The sequence below is a fragment of the Physcomitrium patens genome, chromosome 18, assembly GCF_059467195.1.
Source record: "Physcomitrium patens ecotype Gransden chromosome 18, ASM5946719v1, whole genome shotgun sequence".
Classification (NCBI taxonomy): Eukaryota; Viridiplantae; Streptophyta; class Bryopsida; order Funariales; family Funariaceae; genus Physcomitrium; species Physcomitrium patens.
The window spans coordinates 6284229-6308891 of NC_143427.1; the positions used below are offsets into that span (position 1 = coordinate 6284229).

Genomic DNA, 24663 nt, shown 5'->3' on the forward strand with positions numbered 1-24663 from the left:
TGGAATCCCACATCATACTTTGAAACAGCTGCATTACCTGTTTGGGTGCAGCTTTATTTGCGTCTGTTTTTACTAGTGGTCTTTGACGAAGCGAGAAACAGTTGCGGAGTAATGCTGGTTATGCTGCTTCGATTCACATTCTGCGTAATTCTTTTCGCCTGAAGGTCTTGCTGCACCAGTCTTACATTGAGCAACAGCTCTAGCTATTTTGACTTACTTTATTTTTTCCTCTTCTTTACGTGGAGGCGAAAAACTTAACTCTTTGGAAAGACCAGGAAGGACAGTTGTTGCTAGTCATCGAAACAGGTTTTGTTGCTGGTGTATTTGTCAAGTTACTTTCTGTCTGATGTAGGAAAATGTGCTTCAAAGGAACTCTGTTTATTTGTTTGCTACTTGGTGGATCATCAATTGAGTTGTTTCTTGTGTCACGTGTGTGTCGAGCCACTCGACTGAATCCGTTATCGCGTCGTCCTCTTCTATACTGTACGAGCTTTGTTCTGACTCGCCCTCCCAGTTCTCTGAAGACCCTTCATTGCCTTCAATCTTGGTATTGGTTCTGAGGGAGGCTTGCTCATTCGTTTCTAGAGCAAGTACATCTGGAGCTTGTACACTCGACATCCTCATACTCATATTTGTACAGCTTTCTTCAGAGTAAGCCTGTTCTTGGTCGACTTCGCTCTCTTCATCCTCAAAGCTGTCACCTTTGTAGGTCGACTCTTCACTACTTGTTTGGGGCTTTCTCAGTGAAGATGGAGTGTGAGTAGGGTCTGGTGCATCTGGTATGAAAATCTTTTCGTCAACTTCTGGCCCTACCACATAGCAGCACTCCTTTTCATCAGTAGCAGAATTGCTGCTCATAACTTCTGCATCACTTTGGCCGATGATCGAGTTGGCCTTTTCTCCATTCTGAAACTCATTTTGCGGTCCAAGTTTCACTATTTGATTGTTCCTTATGGCCAGCGCAAGAATTGGATGATTTTTGAGACCACTCATCCGATCCGTAAGTCTCGTACTTTCTTGGTCAACCAGCACTTCCTGCTTTCTCGTTACGATAGAGGTCCTTGAGTTTTCAATTGTGTGCGTGTCATGAAGAGGTAGTTTCGACAGCTTCATGAGCTCATCGCCTCCAAGCGAATCCCACGACACTGATTGATTTAGGAGTAGCTGAACTTTATCTGTTGTATCCGTTTCTCCTTGATTTTCCTCAGTTGATCGATTTTCTTGACTCGTCTTGTCCTCTTCAAAATTTATGATCTCACTAATGTTGCCCACAATCTCACCTGACCGGCTCAGTGATAGCTCGCTACTCATCTCAGGCATCATTGTCAACTTTTTAGGGAGCCCCTCAAATGCGTAATCAAGAGGTTGCTCCTGGTCAAACCTGATATGAGAACCTGTTTGTGGCATACTATCATCGCGCATGGAAATTTCCTCTAATGATTCTAAGTCATGTTTCAAACTCGACATACACTTACACGAAAATGAATCTCGACTCGAGTCTTCCTCTGATTCCAGGTTATCACTTGTGTTTTCCTCCTTTTCGCCCAAATATAGACTCCGAGAACTTCCTCTTTCTTGACTTTTTATGTGCTCATTGACTTTTTGTGTATGAGTAACAACCGTGATACTCCGTACTATCAATGTGTCTTCGTCCCCAACGCAATCACGATTGACAAAATCATGGCTTGTAGTGTTATCGGTCTCTTGTTTTGATTCTAAACAAAATATCTTACTTTCTATATTCTGAATGTTAGGGGTTTTCTTTTCTAGAATATCTACACATTGATTCCCGGAGGTGATTTGGAAGCCATTCACACCGCTCAACAACTCTTGATAATCACAAATTGCTGGCGGTTTCTCTTCCCATTGGTGGCTCGCTATCTCCCAATGAAGAATGCTATCTGAGCACCTGGGGCTGTGGTCATGGCTGTGGTTCCATGCGTTTTTTAGAGCTTTACTAGAGCTAAGAACACCAATGTCGGCTTCACTTGTATCATTCCCGAGGTTTGTGACCACGCTCCGCAGATTGCCCATTGATTCCTCGTAGCCGCTGTTCCAGCCAGCATACCTTTTATTGTCTGAGCGGTATGTCTTCCTCCAGCTAGGAACTGCATCCTCGTAGCTGCTCTCATCGTACTTTTCTGGATCCCAAGATCTCGTAAAAAATTCGTCAAGGATGCCAGTTTCCATGAGCACTTCCGCTTCGGTAGCTGATGTGTTACCTCCTTTCTCAGCGTTCATTTTCTTAAAAGTAATGGATCTGCAGCCATTCATGTCATTTGGATCAAGGATTCTGGCTCCATCGTTCATTTCCCACCGCGATTCCTCAGTGCTCAGAGTGCTTGGCTCTGGTGAAAACCTAGTCCTAGTTCTGCTTAGTTTCCTAGTGTCATGGTCTGATTGATTTCTTGTCTCAACAGTCTGACTCAGTGTGACATCCTTATGCCCTCCATAGTTTGGTTCTTTCAGTAAGCCGTGATCATGAAACTCCAAAATCGGGTAATTATACCCTGAAGGAGTAATTTGGCATGTTATGAATGTCATATCACAGCATCAAAAACACTTGACTGTCATAAAATGTCCAATGTGCTTATTAGCGAATTATTAAAAGACCATGAAAGAGTTACTGTTAAGTTTGTAACAAAGCGTGTTCATTTGAGAATATTTATGTATAAATATGTATCAGAGAAAGTAATCTGCTACACATGAACTGAGGAAGGAAACTTACCTGAAGAGAACGACTTTGACATTGTGGATATTGGGACATGATTGACTGGCATGCCATCAAGATCCTTATCAAGAGCAGCTTTCTTGGCTGCATTTTCTGAAAGCAATTGCGTCCACAAATCATGTGATTCTCTGTCTGGCTTCTGTTTGCGAAATCGTGAGAGCACATTAGATGATCGGCAAAATGTTCAAAATGTTCGATAAGTAGACTTCACATTCAATGGATACTGAACATAAATGAAAGATTGTCACGGCACCTTCACTTACAAGTAATCGGAAAAGAAAATATAATCAGTCTAATCCGAAAAATTTCAAGTGCCTGGGTAACGAACAATACCTTTCGAGAGGATACCCATTTCTTTCTCAAGTCATCATCGGCACTTAAATTTTGGTCGAATGAGTAATTGTTAAGCTCAATTTTGGCTTCAGAGGCAAATTGTCTTTCAGGAGCCACACTGCAAACATGAATTGTGTTCATCAAACGATTACCAAGAAGCAGTAAAACGAAAATTTTACATGTGATCAGCTGTGACATTGAATACTACAGGAACTAATACACCAGTTTCCACATAAATTATTTCTTAACAGAATTCATGTGATGACCTATTGTGCTTGATTTGATCAGCATTCACATGCTGGAACCTATTTTACTTCGGGCATGAGCTGTTATTATTACTGTTTATTGATGGTTACGCGATTCATATAGGTTAACGTGGTAAGATAGCTAGGTAAGTGACCTACATAAATGCTAGGTGAAACAGGGTAGAGAATCTTTTTTAATGAAATTTCTGCTGGAATCAAAAACTGAACAGACCTGATAGAAGGGATACCAGCGTTCACATGGGACCGCAGTGCACAATGTTCCAATCGCTCAGCCTCTAGAGCTATAGAAAAACAAAGTTTAGCCACCTCATACTAGAAATACATAAGAGAAATGTGAGCTCTATAAGCATAACTCTTATCTAAAACCTATCCCGGAATGAGGACGTTTATGCAATGCACATAAAAAATTTGCACAGATTATCAGGCAGTGGATACTTGGAGGCTTGCAACTACATTTTGTACCTTGTTGAGCCTTTCTCAAGGGCGTGGTGGTTTCAAGAACCTCTCTGTTGAGGGACATTTGGTGATTTCCAAGTACCTCTAAATCATGGATTGCGTGGTCTTTCTCCTCTTGCTACATTTACAACCAATACCAACTGAAGTTGAATGCATCTTGAGTATCAAAATTATTCTATTTGACTTTTAATTGAATTTATTCATAAAATAAGCATTTTGAATGTGTGGTGTAAGAATTGTTGAAAAGGACGATGTGTATGTAGAGAATACAGCGTTCTTAATGAGTGTCTCAAGTTGATTAATCTTCAGGAGAAGTTTCTTGTGCCTAGTTGTCAACTTCTCTTTTTCAGCCCCTAAGAGCTGTAGCTTCATTTCCTGTTGCGAGCAAGACCATTTTCAGACCATTATGCCTAGTAAAAAGGATGAAGGCACTCATCTAACATGTAGATAACAAGATGCTGTTAATTAAAACCCTTCTATTTCTATTACCCTATCCTCTGAAGCTGTGACTTAATATACAGGATAATGAAACAATGATACAGCTATCTAGCTACTTAATGGACTAAAATTTCAAGTTGACATCTAAATTTCTAACCAACTATTATAACGACTATTTCAAACGAGTTTGACCTTTTGCTGTAATTTGTGCTCAAGTGTCTTGTTTGCTTTCTCGCTCTGTTCTCGTTGTAGTCGTTCTTGCTCAAGCTTAACCTGCATTTCCTGCAATTGCTCCTCCAAGCTGAAACTAGGGCCCAAGGAACAAAATCAAAGCTTCAGTAAGTCATGATCACATTACAAGTACACAGATAGTTTAACATCTCAAGGGTTATGGGGTCTCTAATTATCAAGATGGGGACCATAATTTTTAAACATATTGAATGACATTGTGCTACTTCAGCCACCGTCAATGTATAACAGAATTCAATGAACAATTGAAAAACACGTGTTATTTTGGAAGGTGCAACCACACAAACCGCTGATCTGGAATGTTGACCACAGAAATCTTCTGCGTTGTTATCTCCTCTAAATGCTTCACTTTCTCCTCCAACTGCAGATGGTGTGATTACGTGAATTTATAGTACAACAATGACGGATGTTGAGAAAGAGTTAGACGATCGAAGTATGAGGTAGAGAAACCTCTCTAATGATCTTGCTTTTATTCAACCTCTGATCCTCGTCTATACTCAAGCGACGGTGAAGCGCTTGTATAAGTTCCTTTTCACTCTTTGTCGCCGCAAGCTCAATAGCCATGGCAACTTTTTCCTCTTTCATCTGCTCTCGTTCAGCTGTTCATACGTCATACATACGCGATCAACACGTAATGTAATCCAGAGCTAACAAACCAGTTCACTTTGCACAATGTAAGGTTGCGGATCCTCCTTCCACTTTGCAAGATTAGAAACTGTGCCAAGAAACACTCAGAGTATAACTTTCAGAACGAGCCAGGCAGAGTTTTATTAGGTTAAGGATCAGGTACCTTCAAGAACATTTCGATCATGGTGGAGACGATCACAGAGTTCCCTAAACTGCTCTTCCAGCTCTTTGCTCCTCCTATAATACCAGAACGGTTAACAACAAAAGAATATTTTCCAATTGATACCCTTTTTGACTACAATGTAACGCTCATTCTGAAAATCTACAAATTTAAGTCTAGATATATAGTTTTTCTTTTATGCTCAACTTCTCTTCCAAATCATGATTGACCTTCAGCGCGAAAAGAACTCGCACGTCATTCGCCATCCAGAACCTTATTTGACCAAAATTAAATGAAATACCGTACACTACTAGTTACTTCAAAAGTGATCTTTCTCTATGATACTTGATACTCCTTAGATTGATATGTGTCACTTTCTACTTCGATCACAACGCAAAGTTATATACATGTATCAAAAGCTCCTATGGCCATTGTGAAAGGAAAAGTGACAAACGAAGTTGCTAATTTGTCAGCTTGGTCGTAAAGACTTTTGCGCTCACACGCCACCTCCTCTTCTTTAGCCTTTAGCAACAGCTCCCGCTCGTCCAACTTTTCCTTGCGTCTCTCCTGCTTACATGTCCACACTATCAAAATAGTACTTGAAATTTACAAAAACTAACAATACTCAACCATCATGATCAGTTGGAAATGCAAGATGACACGATGGAGTTCTACATGATTTAATCTTTTGAATTTGTAGGCTCAACCTGCGACTCCTTAAACTGTCTAAGCTTGTTCTCGCGTTCCCGGAGACTGGTAATTTCGGTCAGTATTTTTTGACGTTGCTCATACGCTGATGCTTCAATAGCCTGTATTGTGCACTAGATCCTTGTCAGATGACTTTTCGAAGGTAGACATTCATCAATCATGTAAGCATACAACAAGGATGGGCAAATGAATCTGACCGAGCATTTTAGGAGGAATTACAAAGTACAACCTTTTCTTTGGACAGCACACGCCCAAGCAGAGATTCTTCACGAGCCTTTACGCGGTCCATACGGGACTTGTGAATATCTTCCAACTCCTCTCGATCTCTAGCCAATTGCCTGTACTCAGAGGAGTCAGGTATAAACACGAAGGAGTACCCTGTTCCTTCAAAAATAGAATCTTTCACATTTCTCAAGTATTAATGCAGTACCCTTCAAGAGCGGCAACCAGGTGGAAACATATCAATTATGGCGTGGGTTCTAAACTAGCAACATGTTAATTAAACTGGAGAGCACAAACCTGCGGTAACGTGTAGCCTCATCCATTCTTGCAGCATTTATCTCATAATCTCGAATACGACTTACCTGAAGATCGTCGAAGGACTGTGAGAAGGAGCTGTATGTATTTTTATTTTAAATAGTTTGTATAGTTTGAGACCAAGGTTCAGTTCATGAATATCGATGAGGCACTTATCTAATTATAATTACTTCTTTTGGTTGTTAGACCTGTGCTGTGCAGTTAGCAATTATATAGTTCTTGTTCATGATCAAATTTCACGACTATGAATACTGGAAGAAGGTCTCGAACCTGCAATACCACCTCTGCATTCACTCGGGCATCAAACTCTTGATGTAGAACATTTATCTTGGCCTCAAGAGAACGATATGGTAACATTCTCTGATCTTCAAGCGCTTCCCTCTTTCTAGTGTATGTGTCTTCAACTTCCTTTATCGACCTCTCTGTGTCAGACGATGAAGATTGAAAAGATCATTGATTGTGAAGCTATTCTTATGGATATCAATCGAATTAGGAAGAATCTATTACTTTCGGGGCACGCCTTATGAAATCATGGGGGTAACAGAATCATAATTTCATTCTACTACTCCTGATGAGATCTATGGACGTTGGAGGTTCGACTTGAGACTCCTTCTCACGGATGCTTCTCAAGAATCTATGAGTATCAACAGTAAAGCTAATTAAATTGTTGAAACATTACTACAGGCTGATTTGTCCAAGCGATGTATTTGCACTTTCCCAAAATCATTCATATAAAAAGTATGCAGCCTTAAGCAATCAAGTAAAGTTCGATATAAAGAAACTACAGGTAATGAGCACAAAGTAAATTCTCAGACGTAATGAGCGAGAAATGAAATTGTATACTGCTAGCAATACGAGTAACAACTGGGAATGAGTCCCAAGAAATTGTACCAAGTTCTTTAGGACTCGTGAAGGTTCGTGTAGCTTGATTGGAAACTTCGGCTGGGGAAGTTTGCGTCGAAACATCCTGAATGCAACTACGCTGGGCCAATTGCTGTAACAACGTCACTACTTGGCGCGCTAGACACTCTCTCTCCTCTCCGCCCTGCTGATCCATGTATTTGCTGTTACGTCAAGATCTAATCATTCCACATTTTTAGAGTAGTGTTGCAATTCATTACATATGAAGGAGATCCAGAATGACAGCAAAAAAGTGTTCTGCAGAGCACAAAATCACAACCATGGAGATATGTGTGAGGATTTCGAAGATGCAAGGCCAGAAATACTATACAAGTTTCAGACGAACGTGTAGGTCGGAGGAGGGATCCAAGTGTAATTGCTCCAGCATCTCTTCGTAAGAGAATGGCGGCCATGAGGCCATTTGACTTTCAGGCATGAACATAGAGATGGTGAAGGTGAACCTATTCGATTCCAGATAATCAAGAAACAAGCTGCTTAGCAGTCTATCTGTTAAGGAAGGTTTCGACTGCTTCTTCTTTGGCTCAATAGAGACTCCATTGCTGTGCCTCAAGTGTTCAAGCAGGCGAGCTCTCAGCTGGCCCTACGCACCAGTTATCAACATTTGTTCAAGAACCTGGACTAAGTCCATGCACAAAGCGAAAATTAATTTTGACAACGTGATGCACTGCTTTTACTCCGCAGTGCATTAAGACGACGATAGAATTTCCTCCAGAGAATTTGAACAATCTAACCACTTCAGTGAAGAGATAGAAAAACTACAATAAAGACATCGGGCTTTCATTTCGAGTGGATACAAATCCAGGACCGTTCACCAAGGGCATAAATATAGAAAAAAAAAATAAATAAATAAAATAAAATGAAACGTCTATACGTTTGCATTTCTTCGGAAGCTTGTGTTAGGGCTACTTCATGGCCCTGCTGTTTGCTAGTACTAGGTCGCTGCGCTCCTTGGTTGATGAGTCCAATACATGAAAAGGAGACAACATACCTTCATAGAGTCCAGAACGCCAGCGGATTGCAAAGAAGTGTAAAGCTGTCTACGCAGTTCTTCTTTTGAGAATTCTCCACACGGCTTGTCTACCTCCATTTCCAAAACCACCGCTCTCACTGTCTTGAACCGCAGGCTTCAATCAATGTCGGATCGCATTTCTTATGCATAGACATCAGCAGCACATTTTAGCACGAAGAAATTCAATGAGAGACACTTGCAAAAATGTAGTAAACCTCGATAAACTATCTAAGTCCCTACTTTCCTATCTTGATCTATTTCTCTTGTTCATCAAAAAGAAGTCAACAATGCCCTAATTCAATACAACGTTTTATTCATGAATCCTAGAATGATCCCGGAATTAAATATTTTCTGTTATTGACTACACATCATGAAAATATTTTCAGAACTCATGCAGTGGTCTTAGCTGTGAAATCTGAGACTCCTGCAAGAAACAATGTGTACAAAACAGTATGTAAAACAGGGGACCACAAGAAACACAACATCCTAACCCCCGAACCCAGCATGTGTCGACGTATCTCTATGTATGTATAAAAATACATACACCATTCGTATACATATCCCGTATGAGAAACAATATTGGCGGGAGTAGCAAACGGCTCTGTCTTTACTCTGCCGCACTCTCCTCATATATCTATTTCCTGTCTTGCACTCGATTAGCGGGATCAACTGAAGTTAGTACGTGCGGTGGGATTTCGTGGCGGTTCTGAATTCGTTGGCAATATCACGGTCTGGAGATGGTTGAAATTGACGGTGATGAGAACGGTGAGGAGTATGTCAGTACTTTGGATGAGTACATGGCCAGAGTGGAGGAGGTGGAACTGGTATGTTGTGTGTTTCTCTCAGATTTGCCTGTATAGACCTTCCTGCTGATGGGTTTTGTATACCGGGTGTCTTTTAGGAAGTTATAGCTTTTGTTTGCATGTCAATTTGTTTTTTTTTGTCAAGCGTGGTAATTCGCTTTTCAGTGCCGGGCTATGTGTCAGATAGCAAAATTGATAATGCTGGAATATAGTTGTTGTGTCGAAGAGATTGAGTGTTCCTCTCGAACATTGAGAATCTTGACGGCAAGGTAGGGTCATGGGCACGACACCAACTAGGGTTTCATGCTCTCTCATCTTGATAATTCACTCGGAGATAACGTGCTAGAGTTGTTGCATATATGGTGGGTTATCTCCCTGTGTGTCCAAATTATTTCCTCTGTCTCTGTCTCGGGGAGGGATGCATTCGGTGTTATTGGCAGTTGTCTGAATTGTTTATGTGAATATTTGGTTTCTTTATTCGATTGTATTTGTCTGAACCGTTTGGGGTTTGGGGATACCTTCGTGTTATGTCTTCCTCAAGGGTTGGATGGCTGTCGGAGAATGCAGGAGTGGTCGTCCTTAGCACTAATGTCAGATGCCCAGATTGTATATAGCTATTTTGCTTAGAAAAGTTGGCTTGAAAGCGCTGTACACGGTACTCATCTGGTACCCACCCTTGGCTATGAGTCCCTGCAACTCGTTACTCAGATTGTGAAATTCCAACGCAAGGTGCATAAATCAAGCCCTGCAGACTCATCCTAGATTAAGCAGGAGCATCATGAGCATGCTTTAATATGTATCAGCGTGTATTGAGGCAAGACATTTCCTTTTGTAATCTGATGATCAGTCTGGACTCATTGCAGGAAGCAGACTTGGTTCTAGGTGGAGATGAAGGAAAAGAGTGCACTTACAACCAGGGTTACATGAAACGGCAGGCAGTCTTTTCTTGCCTCACGTGTACGCCCAATGGTGACGCAGGTTTCTGCACTGCGTGCTCCTTAGCTTGCCACGATGGTCACGAAGTATGTTCTGTACAACCTCCAGCACCCTTCATTGATGCTTTGGGGCGTTTCACCGCTCCCATTTAGTAAATGCGTCAGTTTCAGCACAGTTCTCTGTCAAGTTGCAAGAATCTATTCCCGACGTAGATTAGTTCACTACTCGTAATGTTACGTCATCGTACTGATGTTTTCTTGCCTACAGTCCACTCCAATGAAGTTGTGATTTTTTTGTGTTGTATGTGCTCCAGGTCTGTATGCAATCTAACCTGGACATTTCTGCCGATTAATGGAATAATTCAATTAAATAATCCTTCATTGAAATGGTGTTTCTATTGCAGGTAGTAGAGCTCTGGACTAGAAGACATTTTCGGTGCGATTGTGGAAACTCGAAGTATGGGCAGAGTATGTGCAAGCTGCAGGCGGACAAAGAGACTGTTAACTCAGAAAACGTGTACAACCAGAATTTTAAGGGAGTTTATTGTACATGCCATCGTGTCCATCCAGATCCTGAAGGAGAAGCTCTAGGCGAGATGCTTCAATGTTGCATTTGTGAGGATTGGTTTCACGAATTGCATCTTGGACTTCCACCTACTCTTCAGGTCTGCACGGCCTTTGTTAATTTGGTTATTTTTGTGATACATTTGTAATGTTGATGAGATTTCCTTCTGCAGAATTGTTCGGATGAGATCAGTACATAATCCCATGTGCTATATTCGAATCTAGTCACAGTATTTGAAATCGTAATATGCCGACAAATTTCGATTCACCTTGTGTCATTTAAATCAAGAGAGGAGAATGTTCTACTCGCATTGTGTAAAAATTTATCTAGGATGATGATGGTGGTCTCCAGATTTAGGCTGTTACATTTTTCGTGACATGAAAGTGTCGAGATTGAGCATTGGTTTCATCGTCAAAACCTAATACTGGAAATATATGTGCTTTGTTGCAACCCATACGCATCTGCCTTAGCCGACTGGGTAGTGTAATACCGTTTCGACATCGTCTTGCTAATATATGCTTCATTCAGCTATCAGTCGTCTGAAAAAACTTGGATGGTTGTTGCAGTTTCCAAGAGACGAGGAAGGAGAACCCACCTTTGATGAGCTCATATGCAAGTCTTGTGTTCCCCAATGCCCGTTTCTCTTTAAGTACCCAAATTTTGTGGTAGCACCCTCAGCTGTACCAGATGCATCTGCAGACCATGTGGAGATTGTTGAGCAGGCGAATGGATCAGGTATGCGATCACCAGCAACATTGCGGCCACGGCGTTATTGCAACAACTCCTTTTCACCAATTCATCCACATAATGTATCATTGTACAACTACATTATCAATCAACATTATCATTTGTGCTTGTGGACAGGCATCGAGAATGGAAAGCGTGAGGTTCCAGAGGAGAACGGGATTCTCCAAGTGGATTCTGCACTGCAAGAGCTCTCAAATGAAACTAAAGAGGATAGTGTGATAAAGCAAGAGAATCAGTCAACAAAAAATGAGCTTGTTGCAAATGAGGATGCTGTCTATGGGCATCCTTGTGGGATGAAGAATGAAGGTCCAACTGCAATTATACAACCAGGGCAGCCACTCTTTCTGTTGAGGAGTTGGCGGACACAGCTTTGTCGGTGTCCAACCTGCTTGAGAATGTATTCAGAAAGGGCGGTTGACTTCCTTTTGGACTCAGATGATACGTTGCAGGTATTGCCTATAGATACAGTTTTATTGAATTTTTACATGGTCCGCTGAGTCAGTTCTCTAGGTGTGTTTCTTCTCGATGTTATTTGCTATGGGTTCAGTAATGCTCTGTTGTGCTCCATATGTTCTAGCGAACACCATAACTCCAATTTTGTCATTCTGTAAACTCATCTCAACCTAGGAGCTTTGGCGACATTTGTATTTGCTATATGCACTGCAGGCCTATGAAGCTTCAGCAAAACGAAAAAGAGATGAGACTCGTGCACAAATTGATGGAGCGGATCTGTTGAAGGGCTTGGGTCATGTGCAACAAATTGAGCTGCTACATGGTTTTAATGACATGACGTCTCAATTGAAGACCTTTCTGGTATTTCCTCTGTTCTTTTTGCAAAGAAGTTTTTTCTTAGTCTTTCATTAGCTTGCCCCTCTTATCTTATAACTTACTGGTGCGCTTAATAATATCTTCTGTGTATGATCTCTATTCTGCTGGATATGCGCACACAGGCTAATCGTGGAGGACTTTTGTATGACCAAACAGGCTCCTTTTGGTGAAAGCGGAAGAACGGTAACTAGTGCAGATATCCACGACTTCTTTGCTACTCTCAATCAGAAAAAGAGGCGCCACAACTGACCGCCGCTAAGGTGATTTACATGTTCAATAATACCCTCACCGTAGATCAGTCGTACAGGTCCAGTATGCAAATCCAACCTCAGGTTAGTCTGATGTCTTCTCTGTATGACGTAGAGTTTCTCCAGATTTTGTGCTTGCATGTGATGATGCAAGCCACATCTTGGACCTTAGAGTTGTCTGCTGAACCAACAATTGATCTTCTCTTGTACATTTTAGTGGGTCTGAGTTGGTCCTTGTCTATATTATTTAGGATGAAAGTTGTTCTTGCAAAAAGCCTTAGCACGCTCGAGAGTTATTTCTATAACTTGTAGCTGGTTTAGTAGAGACTCTGTAGTTATGAGTGAACTTCAATCAACCCTCGGGGATCCTCTTCATTTGCAGACTGCCTTCATCATCTTAATCTAGGGTGGATGCCATGATCATGTTCATGCATGACTTCAATTTTAGACTTTGTATTCAATCCTCGTTGTCCCTGCTAATCAATTTCGAAATGTTCCAATCATATATGCATTAATAGGTAATTAGTGATTGATCTCGTGTGCTTCATCCATAAATCTGGTGACTCAAGGTCCTATGTGGCTGATCTAAGCTTGCCTTACTTCAGTGCCAGATGGAATTTTATTAACGAAAACAGGAAACCCAATTTTTTCTCTTCCATAAATATCCAATGCGAAAGTGCTCTCCTTAAATAGAAGGTACCTCTCCATTTCGCCATTCGTCGGTGAACACGACGTTCATTTCGGTGCTAGTCGTGAAGAATTGTACTACTGAAAGTTGACACTTCCAGGCCAATTACTACGGATTAATTGCGCCAATGGTCTCGAAGTTTAATGCACCGGTTTGGAGGGACTACAGCGCCCTCAGAAATGTATGTCAATCAGCTGCGGTGTTGATTAACTTGACTACTTTCTAAACCGCTGAAGTAAATCCATCTGACGTTGTGCAACCATCTTATACACTACACGTGTTTTGATTCGACGACACCCACAATTCGATTCGGGGTATGGAAAATGAGATTGAAATCATGTCATCCCTAAACAGCATAAATCAAGGGTCCATCGGCTTCGTAATGTTTTAGAACCACTTTCATCTGGGTATGAAATCAGGGCCTCCTTCCACATCTGTCATATCCGATGCCACCACTCCTTTTACACAGTCACGAGCATTCCAGCTGGGAAACGAGCGACCTAATTTTTCTTCTAAACAATATCTCGATGTTTTAGGAGTGGAGCTGATACGGCCATCCCCCAAAATCAAGAACCCTTGAATCCAAGGTTCTTATCTCCAAAGTGACAGCAGTCTAAATTGTCCTGCCGCAGTTGTCGGAGGTTCAAACAGTTCCTTAAATTCAAATGCATGGAAGGAGAGTGAAACTGCGATGACGTTATGTTCCTTTTTCTGGTCCTGGTTCACTGAATTGATAGAGGCCTCACATCCTGGATGAACCAACTGCTCCGGGGTCCCTGAAACTTTCATCAGTGCCACCAAAAAAGTCCCCCATCCCAAAATTTAGGACTCCCCGCCACCCCACATTCTCAACCTCGCTTTGGGCTTCTTACTTGACATCCGCCTGGCCCTGATCAAGCGCAGTCTTCCCATCTACCTCACAATTCCTCTCCCCATCTTCGTCTTGATCAGACGTGCAGTTGACAGATTCCGCACCAGGTGGTGGTGGTGGTGAGTGTTTCAGCAGCCATGGAGTACTACCCTGCACCCGGAAGAAACCACTTGTTTGTGCCTGGTCCGACCAATGTTCCAGAGCCCATCTTGCGGGCTATGAACCGCAGCAACGAGGATCACCGTTCCCCTGCCTTCCCCAAACTCTCGAAATCTGTGATTGACGACGTGAAGCAGATCTTCCGTACCACGACTGCTACCTCCTTCATCTTCCCCACTACAGGTACCCAATTGGCTGTTTGTTTGGTCTACACGGTTCAATTCTTCAGTTCTGCTACTCGCTTCCCCCAAACATTGCTGGTCTCGCTACGCTGCAGTGAGCGTCGTGATAATTGGAGTCAATTTAGTCTTTGACATAGTGGGGTCATAATGCTGACTACTGTAGCACCTGCCAAGTCGATGTATCTAGATGGTTAACCTACATGTTACAGGAATTCGCCCTCAATTTGTTGCAAATTTGCGTTGATACAGGCTTATTTTGTCATGCTAGCTCGAAGACTAGATGGTAAATTTGGCTATCTTCCCGCTTTTCCTTTGACAGACGTGGGTTGTTTGAATGTTGCCTCAGGCACTGGAGCATGGGAGAGTGCCTTGACGAATACATTGTCACCTGGGGACAAGATTATCTCCTTCCGTCTGGGACAATTTAGTCTCCTCTGGATTGACCAGATGCAGCGATACAACTTCGATGTGGATGTAGTTGATTGTGAATGGGGTACGGGTGTCGATTTGGACAACTTGAAGCAGAAGCTGCAGTCCGATTGGTCTCACTCCGTGAAGGCTGTCTGTGTGGTGCACAACGAAACCTCCACTGGTGTCACGAATGATATTGGTGCTATTCGCAGAGTTATGGGTAAACACACTCCCCCTTTGTTGCATTGTTTACGAAGTAAGCTTCTTGTGTCTAATATCTGTAGGCATGATCATGTCTCATCTAAGATTAGGATGGTGTAGAAGTTGTATGATCGAGACAGTGTGTATCACAGGATATGAACTCACGAAATCAATGAATTCAGCTGATTCTAGAAGTTAGAACTCAGGGTGCGCTTAGATTGCGTCAACTGAGAGATCTGAGGGAGATCCTTCTTAACGTGATGTGTGATGGTCATAGATGAGGCAAGACACCCCGCATTGTTGTTGGTGGATGGCGTCTCCTCCATTGGTGCCATTGATTTCCGCATGGACGATTGGAAAGTGGATGTCGCTCTTACTGGATCTCAGAAAGCTCTGTCACTTCCCACCGGCCTTGGAATTGTTTGTGCTAGTCCCAAGGCTCTTGCAGCTGCAAAGCAATCCAAGTCAACCCGCGTGTTCTTCGATTGGGGTGATTACCTTAAGTTTTACGAAGCGGGAACCTATTGGCCTTACACTCCATCAAGCCAGATGCTATACGGACTCAGGGCTTCCCTGGACATGATTCTCAACGAAGAAGGGCTTGATAATGTAATAGCTAGGCACTGTCGCCTTGGTGAAGCAACCAGGTACTCCAGCACACGAGAACAGAATCACGTAAAATGACATGTTGATTGAGTGTGAGATTCATTTGACACACCGGCTATGGAAACTGCAGTGCAGCGGTTCTCCGATTCATACATACTCATTGGTGGTCGTTGTGTTGTGCAGACAAGCTGTTAAAGCCTGGGGCCTCACTCTGTGTACACAGGACCCCAAGTGGAAGAGTGACACTGTTACCGCAGTGGTTGTGCCTTCATGGATCAACAGTAATGACATTGTAAAGATAGCTTACAAGAAGTACAACTTGAGTCTTGGAATTGGTCTCAACAAAGTTGCAGGGAAAGTTTTCCGCATTGGACATCTCGGAAACGTTAACGAGGTATGTTTTCACAAAACCCTAGTATCTTGTACTGGTAGTGTCTATGCACAGCCTCCAATGAATGAGTCTTGCTCTCCGTTCCCCTGGCATGTTTTTATGTACCTAATGCCCAGTTGTTTTTATTTTATTTTATTTATTCCTCTCTCTCTCTCTCTCTCTCTCTCTCTCTCTTCTTCCGTGCATCAATTACTGATGACATCATGTATTTGGTCATTGCGCAGTTGCAAATGCTAGGAGCTCTGGCAGGAGTTGAGTTATGTTTGATGGAGGTTGGATACCCAGTTACTCTAGGAAGTGGCGTGGCTGCAGCGCAGGCTCACCTTGCAAAGAAGACTCCGTTGATTTCGTCTCGCATATGAGCAGCTTCTCTCTGACATTGGGGACTGCAGAAGCATCCAGACACATCAGATGTGCATTTGCTGTCGTATTTTAGAAAATCCAGAAGAGTATGCAAGGTCGAGTTATTTGAAGCGTAAAGTGCTCAATCGCCTTTACGAATAGTTCGTACCGATAATCTTCACTTCTCACTAAACGTACTGGTATCTCATTTGTATAAACGAACAGTTCTACTCCTTTGGGGCGTAGCCTGTTGGATTAACTTCCAAAGTTTGTTACACGTTTCAGTTGCTGCGTTAACTGAATTCTCAGTAATTTGAGAATAGCCTGATTTATATGGCCACTTATTTCGTTCATTGCCGGACATCTAATGTATACAACTTACAATGGACTGGTTCTTAATCTGTAGTTGACCGATACTGTGATTAATCCGAACAACGTGATGGCACTCACCACTGATTAGAAATCCACTTTTGGGTTGAAAAGAACGCCTGGATTGGCGAGTGAGTTGCAATCTTAAAAGTAGATGAAAGTGAAATAACAAATCTTAAAACTCTCAAAAGTATCAGCATCGTGCCCAGAGCTATGTGAACTTTATTATCTCATCAGTTTGAATGTAAGTTGTCCACTGCTTTCGCAAAAAGTGTCTTAGTAGTCCTTAGCAGCGAGGAAATAAATGAAAAAGCATATGGGACGAAGATAATTTCTCTTTCCTCCGTCTTCACAACCAAAGTATACACGCACTTGCATCTTCCAGTTTTATTTAAAATTACACTTGGGGTGTGTAGTGATCGACGAAAATATTGCTTTGTTTGTGACATCCCCGTCCTTAGCACACGCTCGACAGATTCGACCGTCAGATGCCTGACCCAATTGACGTAAGTTTTGTGGTGTGTGAATCAACAGATACATGCAATGAAAGTTGGGACTTCACTGAACTGATCAATATGCGAAGGCGAAGTGCAAAATTTGGACACGTTGCATCGAACTGTACCGATTTCTGATAGTAAAAACATTCCTCCATCTCGAAATTTCAGAGTGATAATATCTGGTTTTCCTAACAGATCTATCCCTCAAATACTACTTAAAGACACCAGGTCGCAACTGGGTAGGGAGGAGGAGTCTGTCAAAAGCATCCGAAGAATTCTTCACCGCACACTGTTTTGAAGTACCAGGACCAAAGAGGACCTCCTTCATTCCTGAACTATATGCACCCCTACTCCTGCACAGATCTTCTAGTCTAGAATTTATGAAACCCTGTATAAAATGTGATGCAATCCTGTGAAAATAGCAGTAGAATATGAATCGTATCTAAAGTATCTAACCATGCACCAAAACATGGAAGGTTACTATTAAACCCCTAGAACTAGTACTCTAATTCAAGCATCCTCAACACCTGCGGATACTCATTTGATGAGTTTCTTACAACCAAAATTCGACACATTCCCCCCTGCATCCGACAGCAAAGATATAAATACACGGGCAAGAGAATAATGAGCCATGCTACCATGCTACTAGGCTTACATTTTGGGGACAAATGTCACTGTATTACAGTGTGTATACCTTCTACGGAAACATTTGTCATCCACTACCCCGCGTAATATTTATCGAATATTAGAAGAGTTCGCATTCCATCACTGTGGTTCAATTAAGTTATGGTGCAATGTGGGGTCAGTGAAGAAGAGGAGAATCAGGGTTGGTGAATTCAATATTAGGGAGGTCGAAAGGCGCTTGTAGCTAAAGCAAATTCGAATGGAGAATGATGGATCGCTCACCGAAGACAACAGCTTTAGGAGACTACAGGTGCCAACACGGTGACTACATCTGCATGCTCCAAGAGAGGCATAGATGTTTGTTCTCATACGAGTTGTCTAAACTCTGGTGCATTCTGTTCGACACCAGAGTTTCACACGAGAAACCAATAGTCATCAACCAGCTTGTCCAGTAGAGATAGCAGTGCAACATTCACCTTTAAGATGAGCAACATAGCGGTACCTTTCTCCAGCCCTCACTTGCAATGACGATCCCGAAACACACGAAAACAACTGCATAATCGAAGGAAAAGACAAAAGTACAGAGAGCGAATGAACAGCATCTTGAACAGGTCAGATTGGTATCCCTTTTTCTTTCACAATATGTCAAAATCCGAGATGAAAAACGCAACCAAATATATCGAACTTCCACCATCGACTTCGATTCATTATGAGACGACACGATAAACAGGAAAGGATCAACGTCTGAAACCACTACCAGTTCCGAAAACCAGCGTCAAGGCAAACAAAGACCTTCAGAATAACATAATCACACCCAGGGTGAGAAATTTTACTTGAAAAATGATCTCGATCCTGCCGATGACTACAACGGCCGTGGATTCAAGGAGTTCGCTTCATCTAATGGCATGTTGCTGTTAGTGTCGTCACTCAAGTTTTCTCCACCTTCATAAGTGAAGAAAACTTGTGATTCCTACAGATCACTCATAAGCAAAATTACTATACACAGGGTAAAATCGTACAAGACTTAAAAAAAAAATGGGTGAAGAAGAAGTCATTTGTGAAAAGTAACTCCAACATTTTCCAAAACAACAATTTCAAACTGTAGTAAGTAATAAAGAATATTGATCCCACATTCTTTCTGAGTAAATCGAAGAATCGAAAGTGAATAAACAAAGCATCAACAAACAGTTGTCAAGTAGGAAATCCCTACAAAATCAAAGGGAATAGCGTGTGATAGTCCTCGAAACTGTTCGTGGACGTCGACAATCGGATACGAGCATCGGAGAGCGCGTGGCGTCGGTGAATGAAGAAGCCCAAGACCAGGATTGGTGACGGATCCGGAGTTTGTGGACCCTCGTCACTACGTGTCGCAGAAACCTCATTCAATCGACTGTCTTCGCCATCGTGGGCCGTCGGATCGCAGCTGCGGCTTAGATGAAATCTCAACCGCTGATCGGATTTTTGGGAACGGAGAGAGGGAACGTAAGGAACTACGGGAGCGGGCATGTTGGGAACTCAGAATCCAATACTGATTGTGCCCGCACTGATCCACATTGACATACATGGGTTCTGAATTTTGCTCAGGGGCTGCCTCTCAATCCCACTTTTCAACCATCACTCTTGCTTCAAACAATTCTTTTTTGTTGTCATACACAACAGCACCCATTGTACATGATACTTTTGTTTCCAGAAAGAACTCTTGCAACTCATAATTTTTTTAGGTATTATTTGAATTTTGTATTAGATATATTATAAATAATATATATTTCATAAAACTAAAATTTTAAGAATTAAGCATAATTATTTAGATACTTTAAAAAAATATACAATATATTTTATTTCAATAAAGTATAATTTAAATTAAATGGGTTTTATTTTTACGACAACAAAATAGTTCAACTTTAAAATAATAATAATGCACAAAACACCTTAGTTTTGAGTACTATATATATATATATATATATATATGTGTGTGTGTGTGTGTGTCCATACATATATGTACATAATGTTAGTATTTTTAAGTATTTCAGTTTTTACAATTTAAAATATATAATACAACTTTTTTTCAAATAATAAATAAATTAACTATTGAATTAAAAAATATATTAAGCTCAGTCTATTTTTAGAACTCTAATAGTGACAGAAGCCTTTATACATTCATAAAAATATTGTGTTCATTAAAATAATGCACACAAATTACTAATTAAAATTACATTTTAAAAAATAATTAAAAATAAAATAAATAAATTATTTATATTAAAAAATATTATTTGTTTTATTTTAAAATTATACAAAATTCTGCACCCATGTCAATGTGGATGAGTGGGGGCCCGATGAGGAATGGGTTCTGAGTTCTCAACCTACCACTCTCCATACTGCCCGACATCCAACCTGCCCGCCCCCTGGTTCCCCTACGTTTTCTCTGTGTTCCCAGAAATCGGATCGGCGGTTAATATTGCATCTGAGCGGCAGCTGCGATCTGACGGCCCAAGATGGCGGAGCCAGTCGATTAAATGTGGAGGTTTCTGCGACACGATTCTACGAGGCTTGTCGACCTTGCCCGATCACGAGACGGCCCAACGAATGCGATCTCCTCATTCGTCCAATTCTCCCCCTCCTCGTCGATGACGACTCGGAACCTCCGGAAAAGAGCGGTCAGAGCTCGCTAGCTTGAGGTGGCGCTCCGGCTTCTGCGAGGGATGGGTTCATCATTACCCCCTGGGCTGATTCCGCCATGCGACGACAACACTCCGAATCCCACAATCCAGGCCCACCATTCGAAATCGATTGCGACGGTTTTAGCATTGCTGCACTGTTGAGGTTCACGGAATCGTCCGTCGAATGAGATGTATCGGTTGGTATTGTCTCCCCCTTTTATTAATTCACACCCCTGCAAAGTTCCGTCTCCCGATTCCGACCCTCTTGGGGCCGAAAAAGTAAGAAAGGATGAATCTAAAGTGAAACATGACGCCAGCAAGAGCAGATTTGATTGTGAGAAGCCCACGAGATTTGACTTTCAACTTGATCCAGAGAATTTCCGAGCCTGCAAGCAGGAAGAGCGAGGCATAACAAGGGGGCGATGCGGTGGGAATGGTACCCAGGGAGATAACGTTAAGGCGGTCACCTCTGGCTGCGAAACAGCGAGGGCATGCACCACACCGTCCAGCATGCCGGCCGGCCCTTCCCCTCGCCCAAGCGAGCCTCAAGCTCGCTCCGCTCGTCGTGATCCCAGCGCCTAAAGCTAATTGCTCTGCAGTCTGCTCTGCCGTTGAAGCCCATGCCATTGGCAGGCGGCGACTTTGTCTGAGTTTTGTGTTTTTCTCGCTCGGAGGCGGAGTGTGGTGCTCTTGCTCAAGTGGGGGGGAGACGATGGGGCCTGACCGTGTCGTGGGTGTGGCGGCTCTTCAGTTTGCTTGCTCCGACGATGTGGAGTCTAATGTCAGTAAGGCGGAGACGCTGGTGCGCGACGCGCACGCGCAAGGTGCTAACATAGTCCTCATCCAGGAGCTCTTTGAGGGTTACTACTTCTGCCAAGCTCAGCGAGAGGATTACTTCGCTAGGTCACACCCCCGGGAAGGTCACCCCACAATTGAGCGAATGCAAAGGCTGGCGAAGGAGCTTGGAGTGGTAATTCCTGTGAGTTTCTTTGAAGAGGCGAACAACGCCCACTATAATTCGATTGTGGTTATTGATGCTGACGGTACGGACCTTGGGGTTTACCGCAAGTCGCACATCCCGGATGGGCCAGGGTACCAAGAGAAGTTCTACTTTAATCCTGGTGATACGGGGTTCAAGGTTTTCAAGACGAAATTTGCAACTATTGGTGTCGGAATTTGTTGGGACCAGTGGTTTCCGGAGGCTGCCAGAGCCATGGCCCTCATGGGTGCCGAAGTGTTGTTTTATCCAACGGCAATTGGGTCAGAACCGCAGGATGGAGACCTGGATTCGAGCGAGCACTGGCGGAGGGTGATGCAGGGTCATGCTGGCGCAAACCTTGTACCTCTGGTAGCTTCTAATCGGATTGGGCAGGAAATTATCGAAACTGAGCGAGGGCCAAGCAAAATTGCGTTTTATGGGACATCTTTCATTGCAGGGCCAACAGGGGAGATTGTTGCGTCCGCCGACAACAAGAGCGAGAAAGTGTTAGTGGCTAAGTTTGATTTGAATAAGATCAAGGTTAAGCGCCATAGCTGGGGTATCTTTAGAGACCGCCGTCCTGAGCTTTACAAGGTCCTCTTAACATCAGATGGCCAATTGTGACCTGCGCTCCCAGAATTTTGAATTTCTTTCGGAGAAAGTTAGGAGATTATGTTTCGATGCACATGTCACCTCATCGGCGGGGGGTTATTCATTCAGGCCCTTTTTCAGTTTCTCGTAGGGACATGACCATTTGAAAAGCCAGAACTTCCTGAAGCCCTGAAGTTTCCTGTGAATTCAGTTTTAGTGCTTCTGAAATTGATCGATGGAGCTATGGTCAACTGTAGAGGTTGGCAGCACTTCATCTCTCGACTGAAGTTGCTTTGAACTCGCACGTTCTAGTGTCTTGTGTGTCGTTGATTTTCTTTAGGCTTTTAATTTTAATTTTAATTTTTTTGGTTCAATTTACACACTAGACAGATGTGCCCTTGAAGTTGCTAATTAATTGCAACTCAGAGCGTCTCACGCAGTGGGGGTGAAGTTACGGATGACGAAGCGTAGTATTTTTTTGTATGAAGACACTGTCATCAACAATTTTGCAATACCACCTCAGAGCAATTGATTTATTGTATGTCGAACTTGTTCGTCGTGGTGAAACGTGTGGATTGGATTCAAATGTCTTTTTGAGTTTTTCACGATTCTGTGGTGGTTATGTAAATGATGTTACTGGACATACTTTGGCAGACTGCGTGATTTTAATTAATAGATCTTTTCTTTAAAGCCCAATATAGATGTAATTTGCTCAAATCTGAGAAAATTTTAGTTGAGAAGGCGAGTGACATTGTACTATTGCGTTGGAGCTCATTCTTATCATTTGAACCTTCGACTTAGCAGTTGTAACTTCTTTTGCATATTTTGATACATGCAGCGCACGTTTTATCCCAAAATAGCTTGAATTGCACATGTAAACATGTAGATGGAATTTAACTAATATACTCACAAGTATTATATGATTCTAGTCCTGTATCTTGGTGTTATTACCACGTTTGAATGCAATAGGATAATCGCATTCAAAACGTACATTTTACTGATGATATATACCCGTCACAATTGAGTGGGCTTTCTGCCTCATCTATACATGCGAGAACAGGAAATCCGCGTATCCAGATCAGACCGTTTTGCCACGCTGAGAACATTATGAGATTATGGAATGTACCCATCCTCAGGTCGGGTTCCCCGGAATCTGACACGAGGGATCTTAGGTGACGTAACTACCCACATTGGAGATACTCGTGTAAGGATACGATGAGCCTCCATACCAGATTCTATTCAGATCCGGTAATTGTCCCCATATTTATTCGACGGAGGGAGCAATGAATCCTCATAGCAGTACTTGGTTACGAACAAATAGAATACATTTGTGTGCGATGTAAACTCTGGAGGTTACAAATGCAAAATTCTTCGCCAGGAAGTAAGATCTGCATGGATTAGTTTCTGGTTAAGACCCATCAGTGTATTCAGTACTGTGAATTCCACGTTGATCATCTGGAGACATTGTGCCCGGACACATCACGTCCTGGTGAAGCCATTAAACATTCTCACAAGTACTGGGAGATTCCGGATCTGCGTTAGCCCTAGAGTCCGCGAAGACGGAGGATTTCAGTGGTCACTACGGGTGTTTGCCGAACGAGCCTGAAGTTGGCTCATCACCTACTTCAGAAAACACAAGAACTGGGTTCATCGCACAAAGCCCCAAACAAACCTCTGACACGAACCAATAAGCCAAGTAACACGACTAGACACCAAGTCCGCTCTCCACACCCGCAGCAACCGATCGACGAGGGCAAAGGTACGATAGGAACTAGGACATTGTCAACAGGGAGGAGGGTTTATATGGCGGAATGGTGGGAGACGTTGAGGGCTCGAACTCAGGATGAACGCTTTCGATAATTCCCGACATTTGAATGAATGCACCGAAGAACAAAGTAGCAGCCGCTGCAGCAAAGATCAAACCCCTGCATGAATTATTTTTAGCATTGGGAATGGAGTAAGCATCATTCTATTGTGAGAGAGGCTACGATCTTCCAGGGGGTTCGTAGCCCATCGTTGCAACAAATCTCATGACGAGTCTTCGCAAACAACTGTTGGTAAAATTCGAGGCCACACTCCTCCGCCTCCGACAGAGGCTACAAACATCCAAATTTGCTCTCTCAGTATCGTCTGTCCATCAAAAAACCCATTCGCATTAATCTCCTCTACCTGCTACCGCTTCCAATCAGGTTTAGAGGTGGCCTTGGCATGTGAAATGCTTCCACGGATCACAAGAAGTGCATTCGAGCAGTTGCAGTTTCTGCACCAGATCGGCGGCCTTTGTCGCATCGTCAATTTTAGCCGCGTTGAGACTAAGATTTTGGTCTTATCTGATGATCTTTTCTGATCCATGTTTTCGTTGTTCATCGAAAGGGTTAGACGAAGAATCCCATGTTTCCATTTTTGATTTTTCTAGGAAATCTCCTTTGTTTACAACTTGCCTGTTGGTCACGTCTGTGATACTTGGCTGGCTTGCATGATGTCCACACCAAAATCAAGTATTGATTGTACATGAATTAAATTATAACAAGAAG

The 24663-nt window shown here is 42.5% G+C and overlaps 4 protein-coding genes across 15 annotated transcripts; 3 read left to right on the top strand and 1 right to left on the bottom strand.

Moving 5' to 3' along the window:
- Positions 1–15: 15 nt before the first annotated feature.
- Positions 16–9178, bottom strand: LOC112295314 (uncharacterized). Of its 8 annotated transcripts, XM_024546705.3 has the most exons (19): positions 9047–9178; positions 8415–8575; positions 7737–8006; positions 7397–7553; positions 6776–6927; positions 6488–6552; positions 6198–6306; positions 5968–6069; positions 5715–5827; positions 5264–5337; positions 4924–5072; positions 4761–4834; positions 4417–4531; positions 4057–4161; positions 3793–3904; positions 3542–3611; positions 3065–3182; positions 2729–2870; positions 16–2510 (listed from the first exon to the last, which is right to left on the bottom strand). In XM_024546705.3, the coding sequence occupies exons 2-19, from the start codon at positions 8511–8513 to the stop codon at positions 379–381; spliced, it is 4158 nt and encodes a 1385-aa protein (XP_024402473.1). In that variant the 5' UTR covers positions 8514–8575; positions 9047–9178; the 3' UTR covers positions 16–378. The 8 variants fall into 8 exon arrangements, with proteins under 8 accessions (XP_024402473.1, XP_024402476.1, XP_024402474.1 ...); XM_024546708.3 differs by lacking the exon at positions 9047–9178 and having other exon boundaries at positions 7737–8000; positions 8415–8962; XM_024546706.3 differs by lacking the exon at positions 9047–9178 and having other exon boundaries at positions 7397–7550; positions 8415–8962.
- On the top strand, positions 9019–12942 carry LOC112295315 (uncharacterized). Of its 5 annotated transcripts, none has more exons than XM_024546711.3 (7): positions 9019–9259; positions 10102–10260; positions 10578–10838; positions 11305–11473; positions 11603–11934; positions 12152–12298; positions 12470–12942. In XM_024546711.3, exons 1-7 carry the CDS (start codon positions 9173–9175, stop codon positions 12560–12562), a joined length of 1248 nt encoding a protein of 415 aa, XP_024402479.1. In that variant the 5' UTR covers positions 9019–9172; the 3' UTR covers positions 12563–12942. The 5 variants fall into 5 exon arrangements, with proteins under 5 accessions (XP_024402479.1, XP_090100504.1, XP_024402481.1 ...); XM_090244378.1 differs by having other exon boundaries at positions 9044–9200; XM_024546713.3 differs by lacking the exon at positions 9019–9259 and adding an exon at positions 9278–9967.
- Positions 12943–14162: 1220 nt separating this feature from the next.
- On the top strand, positions 14163–16765 carry LOC112295317 (serine--glyoxylate aminotransferase). The gene is made up of 5 exons (XM_024546714.3): positions 14163–14462; positions 14808–15092; positions 15351–15720; positions 15863–16073; positions 16295–16765. The coding sequence occupies exons 1-5, from the start codon at positions 14258–14260 to the stop codon at positions 16430–16432; spliced, it is 1209 nt and encodes a 402-aa protein (XP_024402482.1). The 5' UTR covers positions 14163–14257; the 3' UTR covers positions 16433–16765.
- Positions 16766–20901: 4136 nt separating this feature from the next.
- LOC112295592 (N-carbamoylputrescine amidase) lies at positions 20902–22670 on the top strand. The gene has a single exon (XM_024547378.3). The coding sequence runs from the start codon at positions 20993–20995 to the stop codon at positions 22160–22162; it is 1170 nt and encodes a 389-aa protein (XP_024403146.2). The 5' UTR covers positions 20902–20992; the 3' UTR covers positions 22163–22670.
- Positions 22671–24663: the final 1993 nt, after the last annotated feature.

Bases quoted from the DNA above. Each gene is read 5' to 3' on its own strand.
- LOC112295592 (XM_024547378.3), top strand. From the start codon at position 20,993: ATGGTACCCAGGGAGATAACGTTAAGGCGGTCACCTCTGGCTGCGAAA.
- LOC112295315 (XM_024546711.3), top strand. From the start codon at position 9,173: ATGGTTGAAATTGACGGTGATGAGAACGGTGAGGAGTATGTCAGTACT. The intron at 10,839-11,304 runs GTCTGCACGGCC...TGGTTGTTGCAG, and splicing joins GACTTCCACCTACTCTTCAG to TTTCCAAGAGACGAGGAAGG. The intron at 12,299-12,469 runs GTATTTCCTCTG...ATGACCAAACAG, and splicing joins CTCAATTGAAGACCTTTCTG to GCTCCTTTTGGTGAAAGCGG.
- LOC112295314 (XM_024546705.3), bottom strand. From the start codon at position 8,513: ATGGAGGTAGACAAGCCGTGTGGAGAATTCTCAAAAGAAGAACTGCGT. The intron at 5,828-5,967 runs GTTGAGCCTACA...ACATGTAAGCAG, and splicing joins GACAGTTTAAGGAGTCGCAG to GAGAGACGCAAGGAAAAGTT. The intron at 3,612-3,792 runs GTACAAAATGTA...GTTTTTCTATAG, and splicing joins CTTGAGAAAGGCTCAACAAG to CTCTAGAGGCTGAGCGATTG.
- LOC112295317 (XM_024546714.3), top strand. From the start codon at position 14,258: ATGGAGTACTACCCTGCACCCGGAAGAAACCACTTGTTTGTGCCTGGT. The intron at 15,093-15,350 runs GTAAACACACTC...TGATGGTCATAG, and splicing joins TGCTATTCGCAGAGTTATGG to ATGAGGCAAGACACCCCGCA. The intron at 15,721-15,862 runs GTACTCCAGCAC...TGTGTTGTGCAG, and splicing joins CGCCTTGGTGAAGCAACCAG to ACAAGCTGTTAAAGCCTGGG.